At 40.3% G+C, this 16,153-nt stretch overlaps 1 protein-coding gene, 1 long non-coding RNA gene and 1 pseudogene across 2 annotated transcripts; 1 reads left to right on the top strand and 2 right to left on the bottom strand.

The window, feature by feature from the left end:
* The first annotated feature begins 823 nt into the window (after positions 1–823).
* LOC121050368 lies at positions 824–1,504 on the top strand. The gene is made up of 3 exons (XR_005802780.1): positions 824–861; positions 995–1,157; positions 1,285–1,504. It is a non-coding gene; the product is annotated as an uncharacterized LOC121050368 (long non-coding RNA).
* A 1,944-nt stretch (positions 1,505–3,448) lies between these two features.
* On the bottom strand, positions 3,449–5,806 carry LOC112178252 (annotated as a pseudogene).
* A 5,772-nt stretch (positions 5,807–11,578) lies between these two features.
* On the bottom strand, positions 11,579–14,475 carry LOC112176736. The gene is made up of 2 exons (XM_024314792.2): positions 12,954–14,475; positions 11,579–11,830 (listed from the first exon to the last, which is right to left on the bottom strand). Exons 1-2 carry the CDS (start codon positions 14,347–14,349, stop codon positions 11,820–11,822), a joined length of 1,407 nt encoding a protein of 468 aa, XP_024170560.1. The 5' UTR covers positions 14,350–14,475; the 3' UTR covers positions 11,579–11,819.
* Positions 14,476–16,153: the final 1,678 nt, after the last annotated feature.

Here is a 16,153-nt window from a genome sequence, read left to right as displayed (position 1 = left end):
AATGACTCGAAGTGATCCCATTGGAAGTCTGTATGATTAAAATCAGTTTGGGTTGCTAGTTTTGCTAGTAGTGATACATATAACAAGAATATGAATAGCATAAATTCATCACAACAACACAAAATGAAAATTCTCAAAACTTGTAATTTACCTCTATCAGTAATTCCATGCTTAAGTTTGGCCGTGGTTGATGGATGTGAAAATGTGACAACAAAAAAGTTGGGTTTATTTATAACACCTAGGCAAAATGGTCAATTTACATCTTTGTTACGTCCTCGTAGTTTAGTCTAATTCTCTCGTTTACCTCAATATTTTTAATTTTTGGTCAAAAAAATCATCATGGGTACTCGACGCCACTTGTCAAAGACACTTGTTTCCTATCCAGCAGGTTTGCAAGGAGTGTTCAAGAGTAGAATTTAGCTATTGCATACTGATATAAAAAGTTATAAAGTCCCCTAATCAATTATGAGAAACTAATCTGTATGAGTGACCAATAGTGTTACAATTAGAAGCAGTTACCACCACCACTTTGAATCTAGTTGGGATTGACTCTACTTGTGGCTACCAGATTGGTTTTTCACACAATTTGACCATGAACACTAAAACAATCCCAAGGAACCTCTTCCTCTTCTAAAGCATGTCTTCAATTTTCCCACCAAAGCCGTCCATTTCCAGGAAAACAGCAAAGGTGTGAGTACTCACGCAATTGAAGCAAAGATGGATAGCTGTTGTGGTATGCTCCCTGGTCTATAGTTTGGCATGAGAACTTTCACTATAAATGAAGCAACCTCCTAAACAATCACATTGGAATTCAAAAGCACACAGAAGAGCTGCATTTGATATTTATAAACTCATAACCTGGTAATGAACTTAAAACCCTGCTTGACAAATTGAAAGCCTGAAGTGTAACTAGTTTCTTTCTTACCTGGTTGATGGGGTACTTTCTTTTTCTTTTTCTTTTTTTTTAAATGGGCCACTTTCTTTTTCTTTTTAGTGAGGAATGGAGATGAAGCAAAAAGTAGAGTGGGCTGAAGCTCAGAAGATTGTGCTAAGCAAAGACCTTGTGCTGCAGCCAAACAACAGCTGCAATTTCTGGCAGTTGTTGATCGAAATCGGCAACTCTATGAAGGCCCTGCTTGGTACAAGGCCATTTACAGGTACGCAAGTTAATTAGAGACTGCATTGCTCATCACATGTGGAGTTTGCTCTTTTCAGTTTTTCTCAGCGCAACCGCTAAGCCTTGTTTTGCAACCATTTTTGTTTACTTATTCTGCCAAGTTACAGGTACTGATATTGTTGGCTTCCCTTGCTTGCCAAACATACTGAATCTGAGGTTACAGAAACTCCTCTAGTTGTGCCTCTTGATTGTGAATGGATTTGGCACTGTCATAGGCTCAATCCGGTAGACTTCTCAGATAAAATCTCGTTCAACCTTTCTGTGTTCTAGTGTGAGTTCTATACATTCAGTCACAATACCAAGCTACATTACTTCGATGGTTTTTCAGGTGTGTTATGTAACTGATTGTGAAACTCTCTACGGGAAAATCCTTGACAACCAGAATGTTGGATCCTCCATTTGGGGAACTTACACAAAGAAAACTGAACAAATCTGGAACAAATTATATCCCCATGAGCCATATGAACTTCAAAGCAACAGCTTCTTCTCAGATGACGCTGCTATAAATCTTCACAGAGTTTCAGAAAGAACCAAGTATGATCTAGTTTCGATCAGCTGTCAAAAGGCAAATTCTTTTCTTCTATCAGGTAAAAAAATAGAGAAAATACCCTATGCTGCGGTTTCAAAGACCTTGTGTCTCATTCATAACATGTACAACAATCCAACAGGTATCCGGAGCTTATGTGAAATACAATCTTTTCCTCAAGGAAGCTGTGGCCAGATACAAAGGGTTTCTGCTTTTGATCAAGAGAAACAGGCAGTTGTCTGTTAAGCGCTTTTGTGTTCCTACTTATGACATTGACCTCATCTGGCATTGTCACCAATTGCATCCTGCTGCTTACTGCAAAGATCTTAACGCCCATAATAGGCAAGGTGTTAGAGCATGGTGACACAGGTGCTGACCGAACTAAGGTAACAAGCTAGATGTTGGGTTTTCAGGGACCACCAAACAATGGGAAGAAACATTTGGTTCAAGGTACTGGAGAGCTGAAGCAATGTACCGAGGCAGAACTCAATCTTCCCTTACCATCAATCTCAGCCAACTAGAAATAGCGAGAAAGAAAGTAGTTGTACCTGACTAATACTGGAATGTTATTCAGCTTCCTAAAAGAATGCTTGTAGAGGTAAGCTCCAGTATCTCCTTCATCTGCCACATTTGTTTTGAATTTGCTTGCATTGAAAGATAAACTCTTACCTTTTTTTTTTTTTTGCTTCCTGATTCTCGTCCAGGTTATGCTGGAAGTAGTTGCGGTGAGAAACTTACCAACCAAGCATAAAGGCAGCCTCTTTGTCTCTCTTAGTAAGAAACAGCCAGACTTTTTCTTCAGTACCAGGAGAACAATTGAGATTTCTTCTGACTCAGAGGAGAAAGAGGTTTCTGTTTTTCAAAGCCAACCTACCGGAGAGCTTCTATTCGAACTTATGTCACATTCTTCTTCAATACTGCCCATATCAAAGTCTCCTATACTACTGGGAACTTCTGAAATTACTCTAGACAACCTCGTCAACCCACTTTCTACACTGCAAGTGAAGAAGTGGTTAGAGCTCATGCCAAATTCTGGTGTCCTGGTTTTGAATCCCATCAGCCTATGCATCGCTCTCTCTTGGACCACTCCAATTCCATCACTATACATACTGCACATTCCTTCTCGAAGCCTAGTTTCTTTTCACTCTCTGGAAGGTTTCAAAATGCTAAACACTGGTCATGCTTGATGTATGAGGCTGATTATGAGCTGATGAAGTGAAGAGCATTCAAATGAGGTAACCCTAAGCATACAAAGTTTTGATTTCCAATACAAGTATCACTTTCAGAAAGTTGAAGTTTTACGAACTAAAGTGTAGATCCTATGTACACTGCTGCATTCAGTTTTCTGTATGTTTGATGTGATCACAGGGAGTTGATGGTAGAAACAAGTAACAATTGTCTTCCCAAAAAGGAAGTGATTGATTCAAAATTGTCTGCGTGTTTGTATCCTAATAACTTGAAAATATGCATTACTGCTGCATAGAAACCCACATAACAGAATGGATCAAGTGATAAAGACAAAGAAGCAGCCAGCAATACCTAAAAACACAAGATAGTGTTCTCAGAAATTGTTTGCTGATCTTGTCAGAACCTTCCACAATTTAATCATGGAGATGGATTAAAACCAAAATTAGGAAGAAAGAAAAGAAAAGAAAAGAAAAAGTTACGAAAAGCTGCAATATTTCTGTACAGATATCAAGATATCTACCAGAAATGAAATGTTATACTAATTCAAACCACATACAGAACTTAAAACACAAACTATATTCAAGTGTCACACAAGTATGCATGTATAGTTACTTACATTCATCAGGACCTTTCCAGCAAGTGAAGGAAAGTGCAGTGGTAAATGATGAATCTTCACAAACAAATTGGGCAATGAACATGGCAATGGAGGAACAAGGTTCATTGCAGCAAGCCACCATAACTTCAGTAAAGCAATTTGTATGCCAACAACCAAAACTCAGATAATTATGAACTTCGGCATACCACCTTCATCATTTACTTGGTCAATCAGAGAAAATGACAATCAGCTTGAATGCTTGATATCATTTTTTCTCTCTTTTTAGTAAGACAATATTTACCCCCCTGCACAAGCGCTTGCTCCACTGTTTGGAAGGAGACCATCCTTGGCCATTTCACTAAGGACATTAAAAACTGCATCCATATTTCCTTCTTTATGGTTTGTTTCAACAAGTAGCTTTGCAAGCTCAGCATCAGTAAGCTCACAGCTCCTCAGAGTGTTCTCTATGACTTGACTCAGTTCATTGTTCATTCCCTCAGTGAAAAGTTCTTTAATCAGCACAATAACAGTCACAGTATGAGGAAGAAAACCAGAAAGCAACATTTCCTTGTACAGATTCAATGCCTTCTGAACATTTCCTTCCCTACAATGACCATGTATGATAACATCATAAACTGCTCCATTAGGTTTGTATTTCCTCTTGATCACTGTTCAAAAACTTGATCTGCTTCTTTCATCAAACCCTTCATGCAGAATCCCTTTACAAGGGCTACCACACTCTTAAATTCAACATTCGTGCAGCTCTCTATTAGAGTATTGTATGTGACATCATCTGGGGCAGAGTTATCATAGAACAACTTGAGTAGAAGCTTCTTTGCTTCTCTTGTCCGAGCTCGTTTGTTAAGTCCATTGATAAGCACACTGTAGGTCACAACATCAGGTAGGAAACCTTTCTTTATCATTTCATCATTCAAGTGAAGAGCCTTATTCAAATCCCCTTCCTTGCAGTAAGCATTGATCAAGGTTGTGTTTGTGAATTCATCAGGATGCATACCCATACTTATCATTTCTTGGAAGAGATCACAAGTGTCAACTAATCTCCCTTGCTAACGGACACCTTGAATTAGTGATGAATAGGTAACAGCATCGGGTGATATACCCTTCTCCACCATCTCCATCTTCATTTGGAATGCACTCTCCAGTTCTTGATGCCGACAAAACCCAGTGATAATAGTACTATAACTTACTACATCAGGGGATAACCCTTTCCCTACCATATCTTGTACAATTCCCATTGCCTCTTCCATCCTGCCTAATAAGCAGTATCCATTGATAAGGGCACTGTAAGTCACAACTGAAGGAGAAAATCCACCCCCAACCATTTCATTCAGAAGACCGTCAGCTTCATTTAAGAACCCTTGTTGGGCAAAGCCATCTATCAATGTAGTATACGTCCTCTCATTTGGTCGAAGTCCTCTAACACGAAACTCCATTGATCGATTCAAATTCTTAGCCTTACACATGGCATTGATCAACGCTGTATAAGTGACAACATTCGGAGACAAGCCATTCCTCCGCATCTCCTCTTGCAACACAAGTGCTTGGTGAAAATTACCTTGCTTGCAATACCCACTAATCAGTGTATTATTCGTCACCTCATCAGGAACAAAACCCTTTCTTTTCATCTCCTCAACAACCTGACTAGTCTCACTCATCCTCCCTTCTCGACACAACCCATGAATCACCACATTATACGAAATCAAATTAGGCTCCAAACCCTTCAATGCCATCGATCTCAACAATCCGAACGCATCATCCATCCTCTTCAACTTACAATGAGCATCAATCAATGTATTATACGTAACCACATTCGGCAAACACCCATTTCACTCCAAAAATTCAGCACCATTTCCAAATTCCCCGCCGCGCTGAAACCCCTAATCAAAATGTTATATGTATACACATTCGGCGAAACCCCATTTCTAATCATCTCACTAAACACCTCCTCAGCAAACTGAACAGACCCTCTAGACCTAATCACTGCATCTAAAATCGCATTATACGAAAGCACACCGAGCATAAATCCATGAGCTTTAGCTAAGTTAACAATGTCAATAGCTTTATCAACGACATTCAAATGAGGGTAAGACTTCACCTCCAAGTCCAAAACCGCCGAGCTGGAATTGCAGACCTGCAGCGAGTCAATGAGGCACTGAAAGACCAAATTGCCCTTGTCGTCGACCGTGTTGACGGCGACGTCCTCGGCAAGGGCCTGGGCGGACTTGTAGAGCTTGAAGCGGGTGAGGAACTTTAGGGTTAGGGTTTGGTCGAATTGGGTTGAAGCGGAAGGAGGACTGGGTTAGAATATGGGGTCTTGGGAGGGGCATTTCGGTAATAATGAAGCTAAAGGTTGGTTTATCGGAGCCCAGAAAGAAGCACGGCGGGAACTAACAGAGAAGATGAACCTCCCTGTAAGTAGAGAGTACCAGACAGAGTAGAGGATAGTTTGGTCTTTTCAAATTTTGGGACTATGTGTCTGTTCCTTTTTATGGGCCGGGTCGTGTAGAGCCGATCCAACCGGTAGATTGCAGGAAAAACAAAGTTTTGGCCCGGACCTTAGGTAAGTACCCTAAATCAAAAAGGAGAAAAGAAAAAAAAAACACTGCAATAACAGGATTTGCTTTGCCAAATAAAAGGCATTATTATGCCGAACAACATGTCCCAAATTAATGAATTATGGAAGGTTGATTTTAAACGTAAGTTCTTTTATAACACCGTACATTAAAATTATCCTAAAAAGTAAGTAAACATAAAACAATAGATGAATGAACTAAAAATACATCAAGACTACTTTTCTTAGACTCCTAGTATATTTCAACTACTTGAACATGCAGATTCTCTCTCGATCAACAGTTTTATCACCATATGGTGTTCAAATTAAGTGGGCTAAAAGAATCGCTATGCCCACTTTTTGGAGGTGGACGCATCGGGGCTGGCGGGCACGTAACTTGCTCTGGTGGAGGCAGTTTGGATCCTTTGTCTTTTGGGGTTCTTGAAGATGTTCCCTTGTTGGCATCCGTAGCTTCATACACTTGTGAATTATTTGAAGAACTCATCTTTTGAGAAAAAATATTGACTAAAATTCTAAATCGAAAAATGTTGAGAATAAATTGATGAGATTAACAGGACCAAAGGCCCTCTATATATAGGGCTTGTTTTTCCTTTCCAAAATACGAGAGGAATTTTAATTGAGTAATCTTTTCAAAACACAATAGAAAATTAAAATAACTTAATCCAAAAAAGGAAAAGGGAAAAATTTTAACATATCTATTCACCTAATGGACTGTAAGGGGAATTAATCAAGCCTATCTCTCTCGCTGTGTATGATGTCAATGTCAACGACGAAGGAGGAGGAACAAGAGGAGAGGTGGTCGAATGGACTTCCAGAACATATCTTGCAGTTGATACCACAAAGGCTATGCATATTAGATTACCAAGTGTTTCGCCACCAATTGGCGAGCCGCGGTTGATATAGGCATCGCCACCAAGACTTGCCCTCCCGCTCCGGAACTCCCATGGAAGAAAACTCGAATATGAAACCAGAAGCTGCTCCAAGCAGGAAACTGAACAAAACTTCATGACAGCTATTGAAATCTCCACTGAGTATCCCTATGGAAAAGCAGTGGCTTTGCCCAATGTGACATCAGGATTCCTAGAGGTAATGGGACCTGCTTATTCTAATACAATGATCCTTGGAAAAAGATTATTCTAGCTTAAGTTGTTTCATGAACAGATCAAGGAAGAGTGGCTGTTATTGCCTTGGATCACATCAGCTTTCATACTTTCGGATGTTATGTCCAATGACGGCTATGATGGTTTCAGAAACTACCAGTGGAGAGAAGCAATCAGAATTTATTACTCAACAGACGTTGTTAACATTAAGCGCAATGACAAAGAAAAAAGAGCCAATTTGTTCACTGCTGATGCAGAACAGATGGCGGTCCAATTTCAAGAACAATTGGATCTTGCTAAATGTGGAAAACGAAAAGTGACTAGTAGACGTGAAATGGGCCTCCGGAGTCCGATTGGGACGCACTTTACCTTTCCGGAAAGGGAATCGCGCCAGAAATCAAACTCGTAGCTATGCTACGATCTGTGTGACCTTTTTCGGGCTTTCGGGGTCGTTTAGGGCCTCAAAACTGCATTTTTCTATTTTACCCGTTTTTGGTTTTCTTAGTTATTTTTTGGTTGTTTTCGTTTTTATCCATGGGCCTTAGGGTTTCGTTGTTAGTCGCCCTAGGGTACTTTTCTCTTATTTAGAACTTATCTTTCATCTTTTATCATATTATTAATCAAAATTGAGAATTTTCTCTTTTATCTCTGGTGGACTCCAGAATCTTTATTTTAGGTTTATTGCTGGTAAACCTAGTTATCAATCCGACTGCGTCATGTGGTATCAGAGCGGGTATCGCCCACTCTTTAGCAGACGACGATCCAAGGGAGAAGTTCACTACCACCAACCTCAACGACGCTGGTCGTAGAGTATCTATCAAAGAAAGTTTCGTTGAAGAGGAACATGCCAAGGGATTCGCCCTAGGACAAGCTCATCAATCCAAAAAAAAAAAAAAAGAGGAAAAAAAAGAAACATGGAACGTTGGATATTCACAACGCCGGATTACGACGACTTCCGAACTACATGTGTCATCAAAGACAAGGTATGCTCTGTAATAATTGACAGTGGTCTACAAGAGAACTTTGTAGCAAACAAAGTTGTGGATTATTTTCAAGTACCGACAGTGAAGCTGAATGATCCATACTGGATTCCATTTGGGGAGGATGAATATGCACAAGTAACAGAGGTTTGTAAAGTTCCTGTCTCTATGGGAAAATTTTATAAAGAAGAGATTATTTGTCATGTGATTGACATGGATGACACTAATGTGCTTTTTGGAAGGTCATGGCATGAAAGCGTCAAAGGTGGTTATTGCAAAGATGACACATATTTATTTAGGTGGGAGTCGCACAAAATTAAAATCAAGCCTGGAAGGAAGAACATCAAGAATGACCATCCTGGGGTGTGTGAAAAGGAACATGAAGAAGCAACTTTGAAGATTGAAGAGAAACTCATTAAGGACAAGGAAGCTGATTCATTGATCATATCGATATCCATGTCATGCATGCCTAATTGTATTCAAGATCAACCCAAGGAGAAGTCAATGACCATTCCTTTTCAAGTGGACGAGTTCAAGTTTCAAGATGCTTATTCTAAACTTGTCTACGGTATTGGATCCATGGTGATACCTTTTAATTTCGAGAATATTGAAGTTGATGGCTTATCATGTTTTATTCCTACTAATGATCAAGCTGCATACAAGAGGAACTCAAGGTCGAGTTCTTATCAAGTGGAGGAGACTGATGTAGGACAAGATTTTAGCCAATTTCAACCAAAAATCTCGAAAAGAAAGAAGCGTCTTCACATTAAGAAGATAATTTGAATATTGGAAATTGGTATTCAAATAGGCTTCTTAATGATGAAATTAATCATAAATTACTCTTTTGGATATATCGGGATTCTCGAGCAAAATCTTGATTGGGATTCCAAGCGTAATATTCTTTAGTATCTAGGATTTTATTTCTGATTTTTATTTAATGAGGTTTAATTAGGTTTTCTAGCTTTAGTCTATAATAAATTATTCTTTTTTGTTTTCTAGTTGTATTAGGTTTATGCTATAAGGCACCTCTTAGATTGTAATTTTCATTCAAGTTATCAATAAAAAAACCAAATATTAGAGAAGTTTCTCTATGTTTCTTACAGCTGTGTCCGTAATTGCTAGTGGATTCTAGCTTATCTCATATGGCTTTCGACGCTTGACGGAACCCCTTACTATCGTGTTCACGCTTCCCGCATCAACTGCCTCGGAAAAATTGAAACTTGAGGGGGATAATGAGAGTTTAAGCATATGGGAGGCCCTGGAAAAAGGTGGCTCATGTGGCCTTTATGAAGCTGGCTTTAGCCCCTACAATATTACAAAAGGTAGCCATTGCGGAAGAAGATGTGGCAGCTGTGGCGGTGGTTGTGGCAGTTGTGGCCAGTGCCGGGGTGGTCAGTGTAGGAGAGGCAAATGCAGTTCTAGTTGCGGTAGCAGATGACTGATGTATGCTATCACAAGACTTATGGCCAATACATGAGGGGCTTGGTGCACAAGATCAAGCATCGTTCTGAATTTGATCTGGCCGTATCTAAAATAAGCTATTGCATCACATGCAGGGCTTCTCCATGCAGAAGAGCTCCAAAATCTTATGTCTTTATTAAATCAAGTTTCTGTTGTAACCAAGTTGTGAGAACATTGAAAAGGTATTATCTACTGAAGCGTGCTTATTTAGTAGCTTAGCTTGCCTCCTGGAACCTAGCGCATGTAATACTCAATATAGGTATTATCTACCAAGGCATGTTCCCGAATGAGGCTAAACAAGGCTTAGGTAGTAGCTTATTGGTTTGCATCCTGAACTTAAACCCCTCCGTACGTAATACTCAAATAAGGTTTATCTACCGAGGCATGTTCCCAAATTAGGCTAAAACATGGTTGGTTAGTAGATTAGCTTGCCTCTTGGACTTATACCCTAGAGTATGTAATACTTTGACATTTGATCTAGCATTTGAATATAAATTCACTCCCCTAAAAATAGTTGAAATAATATTGGGGATGGTGACCGGACTATATAAAAGAATCTTGTTCCCAAACCAAGTGCAAATCTATGTGAAATACAAACATTCCAGTGTATATAAGGGAAACAGTTATAGTACGTACATTTACTTGTCGATACATCAAGGATAGACAAACTGTCAACAACAATAGACCAACTTCATACAATCATAAACTAGCTCGAAATCATGTTTGAGCATCCATGCATGGTGCACGCACTTCTGCATCAAGCTAATCTACTTTTACTTGATAAACTAGCGAACCAGAGACAACACCCCATATCACAAGTGGCAATGAGTTATCTTATAGTGAATTATAAAATATAATGGTAAGCATATGGTCCCTATCAAAACATGCTTTTGATGAAAGGGACAAACTTCATGAAAGTAGAAAAGGTCATAGCAAAACCTGCAAAGCCTTTTTATCATGCTTCAGACATGTTTCTTGTTTAGTATTTTTATCCACGCATCTCTGAACCAATGTTTGGTTAAAGGCATAATAAGTTGAAAACTACAAAAGCTCGGAAGATGAAAAGAATAGAATTAGTTCGGCAAGATACAAATTTTTCCAAAAGTGCGTTCTGTTGCTGGGCCAATATGGGACAAGCAGAAGAATTTCAATTAATTAAAAAAAAAAAAAAAAATCCTGCAACCCAATGAATAGCTTTTCATTTTCCCTCTGTATTAGTCTGTTATATAGATTTTCATTAGAAGACTATCTATATTATTATTTAAGAGGACTGTATTAATATATGTCTATACTATTATTTAATAGAAAATAATATGTCGACATCTTGACATATATAGCCACAACCTTATCAAACTACTCGGTATATGAAGAAAGTCATCAACAGACTCGTCTTAACGCTGCTTGGCTTCCGTCAATTCTCTTACGCCAGATAATTAACAGGGTAAAAAGTCAGATTACCAAAAAAAAAAAAAACCCCAGCTGCTAGAGCAGCTATCCCACTTCACTTAACCAAGCCCCCGCATCAGGTAGGGATTTTCTAATAGAGAACTTAACTATGTCAACGAACTATGCTGCCGCTCTATGACAAATGAACACCTGGGCACTGCTGACTAAATAATTAGCCAAAATAAGCGCCGAATCTTGTATCTATGCAGTTAACTATCATTTGGGTCAGCTCTGAATCTGTGACATCATATTTCTCGCCCTTTTTTGACCGCAAGAGAAATACAAGGCTAATTAGATGCAAAGTAAGCATCTGATAGACATCAAACAATCCTAACTTATATATAGATCTGGGGAAAATAGCCATGATCCAAACATAAAAATGAAGATAGAACAAAATCCACTATTGATGCTAAGGGTAAGTATATATCAATCTAAAGAAACATAGGAAACCCAGATCCCAAATAAAAAATTGGGTTCCCCACTTCCAAGTCAGCAGTATTCGGCACAACATCTGTCCAATGACTTAAAAACATTTATAAGTTGCCTATTGAAGTATCTGATACGATGTCTTTTAACATTCTTTTACAATATATTGGCCATAAGGTTTGGACATAAGAACATTCCAGTTGGGATAAAATTTTAGTGAATTTTAAATTAATAAATTGATTGAGCAAGAGAGATCATAGGGTGATTTAGAACCGACCCTTCTTCTGCAGAGATGGTCACAGTTTCCTACTGTAGCCCTCCTGCTCTTCACCTAGCACCTAACAAGAGAGAACAAAAGAGAGATGAAAGGAAATCCGACAAAATTGGAAGGATTAGCATAACCCTTATGCAAGGATTGACACATAATATTCACAAATGACAAAGAGGTTTTCATTTTTCATTGTCTTCATATGTAAGTCTAGGAATATGCTTAGAACAAACCAGATCCTTCACATCTATGCTTTTCCTTGTGCTTAGCACAATAATTCTAAAGATAATTATTGCTCATTTTCTTCTATTCTAAGCTTCACCTACTTCTAGACGCATACTTGACAGGAAAAAGACGAAAAGAAATAGTGAAAACTGTCAACTATCAATCCGGAAAATCCTGGATGCAAACACCAATAAGCATTAGAAAGTTTGTTTATGCCCGTGTTGCACATTAGAGTTAACAAAATAGTCTTCAGTTCACAAAAAGAGATGAATATAATAGTCCACTTGGATAGCTATGGCAGAAAGAATCATGTGATAATCTAAACAAATCCAGGCTGGAAACAACTAAAAGACTAATATTAATGAATAACGAGTGTAAATTGCTGCACTTTGATTGCAACTGACCTTTCATCAAATTTAAAAAAAAAAAAAAGCTCGAGTATTCTTCATGCGTCATATTCATTATTAACAGATGCCAATACTACGAGCCCAAGCCTTTAAATAATGATAGTTGTTTCCATGCAGATCTCAAAACATGGAGCACAATTGAGCTATGACAATTCAACTTAACACTATTATATTGCAATTATACAGTCTCTGTTCTTGTCACCTCCTACATGTTAGCTAAAGTTTAATATCAATTGTGATGTATTAGTTTTTTCACTACTTCTAAATCAAGACCAACCAAACAAAAGAGAGCAAATGATTCACCCCAAAGCAAGTCTTCATATACACAAGAAACAGTGTCAATTGTCAAAACCAAAAACGTTTCCGTATTCAAGACTAACAACATCCAAACTATCCCAAATAAACAAATGCTTCATTCTTATTATTCAACTTAAAACCATATCAAGAGTAAAATTAACAACTAAAGGCAAACAAAAACAAAAAACAAAAAATACACATTTATGTAATTTTCTATTTGTCATATAGCAGAGGCTTGGGCAGCCATGGAGGCAACAACCTTACCGTCTTGAATTTGATTCAAAGCGCCACCACCACCTTGTCTTGCATCAACAGCAACCGGTACTGGCGCCACAGTCTGGTAAGATGAAGCCACCGCGCCTCCGGCTGTAGTGTAGTACACTTGCCTCCCAGAATTGTCATAACCCACTTGTGTAAACCCTTCACTGTAAGCAGCCACCTTTGCTTGCTGCTGTTGTTGTTGCTGCTGCTGCTGCTGAGCTGCCACTGCCGTATTGTATGCCTGTGCGTCACGGTACACCTCGGGAACCATTCTCTGCGGTACACCATAGTAAGCCTGCCCGACTGGTCCAGTGGCCGGTCTATGAGCCGGAGCCTGGTATACACCAGCTGGTGTGGAAATGAGGTACACAGGCTGCTCGCCTCCACCGGGAGCCGCCGCCACCTGATAACTTCCAGTGTTTATGTGCCTTTCCGGCATATAAGAAGTCGGAAATTGCATGTGTGCCGGCATTGGAACAGGAGCGGCTCCCGGTGGCGCCGGAGCAGCTATGTTTTCTGGAAGCTTCTGAGAGTAATAATCAGCTGTGTAAGCCCGAGGGTTCGGAACCTCTTCGTTTTTCCTCTGATAGATAGTCGGCTCGTGACCGGCAGCAATTTGCATTCTGTGTAGCTCCTGAATCTGCCTCTGAATCTCGAATTGAGACAGCGTCGGCTCCGAGACCAATTCCGGTCCGGCGGCGAGCGTGTTCTTCACAAGCGAATCAGGAACAGTCGGAGGCGTGACGGAATCAGGCAATTTCGCGACGGGAGCGGCGGCGGCGGCGTATCCCTTGTCGAATCCGAAGAGGAAATCGGGGTTGGTGGAGGAGGCGGAGACCGGAGCGGTGGGAGAGGAGCCTTCCGGGGACTGGATCTGAACGGAATTCAAGGCGTCGACGAACCACTGGCGCTCGGACTTGGACTCGTTGGAGCCGAAGCTGGCCGGAGCGGAAGGGTTGATCGGGAAGAGGAAGAGTCTGAGACGCGCGGGCTTAGCGGAGGCGCGGTAGAGGCGGTCGTACTCGATCATCATGTGGTCGAGGTCCTCGTCGTTGGTGACGGAGATGAGGGCGTCGAGATCCTCGCCGGGGAGCTGGTACTTGAAGCAGACGGCGCCGTCGGGGGTTTCGCAGAGGGAGGAGAGCTTGGAAATGAAGGCGGAGAGCTTGATGCTGCGATCGACGGCGAGGATTTTGGTGTCGCCGCCGACGTAGGCGAGCTGGTTGTCGTGGGGCCGGGGCTGGATTTTGCCGCCGTAGCTGCACATGAGCTTGACCTTGTAGGTGGCGGCGGCGGCGGCGGAGGAGGGAGGCTGATCGTCCCAGGAGGGAGTGTCGCAGTCGATTTCGCGGGAGCGTGGGGACGACTCGCGGGAGTCCGGGTAGGAGTAGTTCTCCATTGTGGAAAGCTCGGCAAAAGGGTGTGGAGTGGAAACGAGACTCACGAGAGAGAGAGAGAGAGAACTAGTAGTGGCCAGTGGGGACGTTTTACGGGTTTGGAGTCATTTGGCAAAATAGAAGCGTGACACAGAAGGCTCTCGGATTCGCTGGAATATATGATAGCTCATATTCTATTCGGACCCAAAAATAACGAAGTGACGTAAATTACTCATATTTTCAAAAGAGAAATCTCTTTCTTACTCTGGTAACTTCTCTTTTTTTTTTTTTTTTAGACCCAAAAAAAAGGTTACGAGGATAAGGTCAGAGATCTCGAACATGTCACACGGGTTTTTTGATCCATTCATTGACCTGCTAACTAAACGGATCAGACTGTTGGGTTTATAATGGTTGTGGTCAGACTGTTGCTTAAATTGCTGTAATGTAGAAGACGTGAAGGTGGAGTATATAGGAGGCAGAGGTGGTGGTCTTGGAGTGAGGAGGATGGTGATGAATGAATGAATAGGTGGTGGTGGGTTTGACATGCCTAATCTAGTCCAAGTCGTTGAGACAGGATTGAGGGAGCCATAGGCTATCATTGGAAGGGTGGAAGATGAGGTAAGGTCTGGTGGGTGATTGTTGTGGTTGCGATTGGTGGAGCAAAGATGTTAATTACACGGTGAGAAGTGAGCAGCCATCTGGTTTTGGAAAAAAAGTGTGACTCTGTGAGAGATATGTCAGGGACTGATGGAGGTCCTCGTTCTGGGCTTGCAGTGTATCTCTACCTTGTTTTGATACCTTTTCTTTTGTTAAGTTGCTCAGTCTCTTCGACTCAACACATTAAAACCACTTCCTTGTATATATTGCTCTATTGGGTTTGCTAGGCTTCCACAAGACAAGACACACTTTCCCTTCCACAAAACTCACACCAACTCTTTCTCTTCTCCTTTCACATATAAGCCACTTCATTCCAACCCAAACCAAATTCATTTTTGCACAGAGATGATTATATGCAGTGTTCGGTTCACTATTCCAGCTTCCTTTCTTGGATGGATGGGTATGATAATCCTCTACTATTTGTGGACCCTTAAGTGAATGCAATCTCCATCAAAGTCAATACTTAAGGGTCCACAAATAAAAGGAATTATCTTTTCCACATGATCATGGACATAAACTTGCAATGCTTGCAGAGAATGTTTATGGGTAGTTGGAGGCCTTTTCTGAAACTGGTTCTTTTACCATTTAGATATGATTCTCTAATTGAAACTGTCATTTCGCGTTTAAATTGGCTGATTGAGAAAATATTTTGTTGGTGGGTTGATGGAAAATTTTTCCCTAAAATTGGACCAATGGGTTAAGGACCCATATATCAATGTGCATCCATCTTTTGAATTTGAACTTTGAAGGTTTATGTTATTTAAGCCCTACTTACATACACATATTTAGTAGATACACTACAAATGTTTGAGACTGAAAAGTTATCTTGAGATTAATGTGAAAATATATCTAGAAAGAAGAAGAAAGTAATCTAAGAACAAGATATGTACCTTACAATAAGAAATACTTAGCGTAGGGTGATGGTGGTGGTGGTGGTTCTAAAGCAGGAGGTGGATGTTGAGAGGACTGAGCATGCAACCCATATTTCTGGGGAGCATTGTGCGGTGCAAACTACACTGATTATATTATGCCATGTACCTTTTTTTTTTTTTTTGAAACAAAGGTTCATTACATTAGATGACTAGCCAAAAAGCCAGAGTCTAACATACACTTAAAGACAGAAAAATGGCAGGGTAACTACTACACTCCTATCTAAGCAATGTAAACTCA

This window comes from Rosa chinensis, chromosome 7, assembly GCF_002994745.2.
Source record: "Rosa chinensis cultivar Old Blush chromosome 7, RchiOBHm-V2, whole genome shotgun sequence".
NCBI classification, from domain to species: domain Eukaryota; kingdom Viridiplantae; phylum Streptophyta; class Magnoliopsida; order Rosales; family Rosaceae; genus Rosa; species Rosa chinensis.
The sequence above is the reverse complement of the archived record's forward strand: the minus strand, read 5'-3'. Positions and strand labels throughout refer to the sequence as shown.

What these genes read in the sequence shown, in the direction of transcription:
- LOC112176736 (XM_024314792.2), bottom strand. Translation starts at nt 14,349, where the DNA reads ATGGAGAACTACTCCTACCCGGACTCCCGCGAGTCGTCCCCACGCTCC.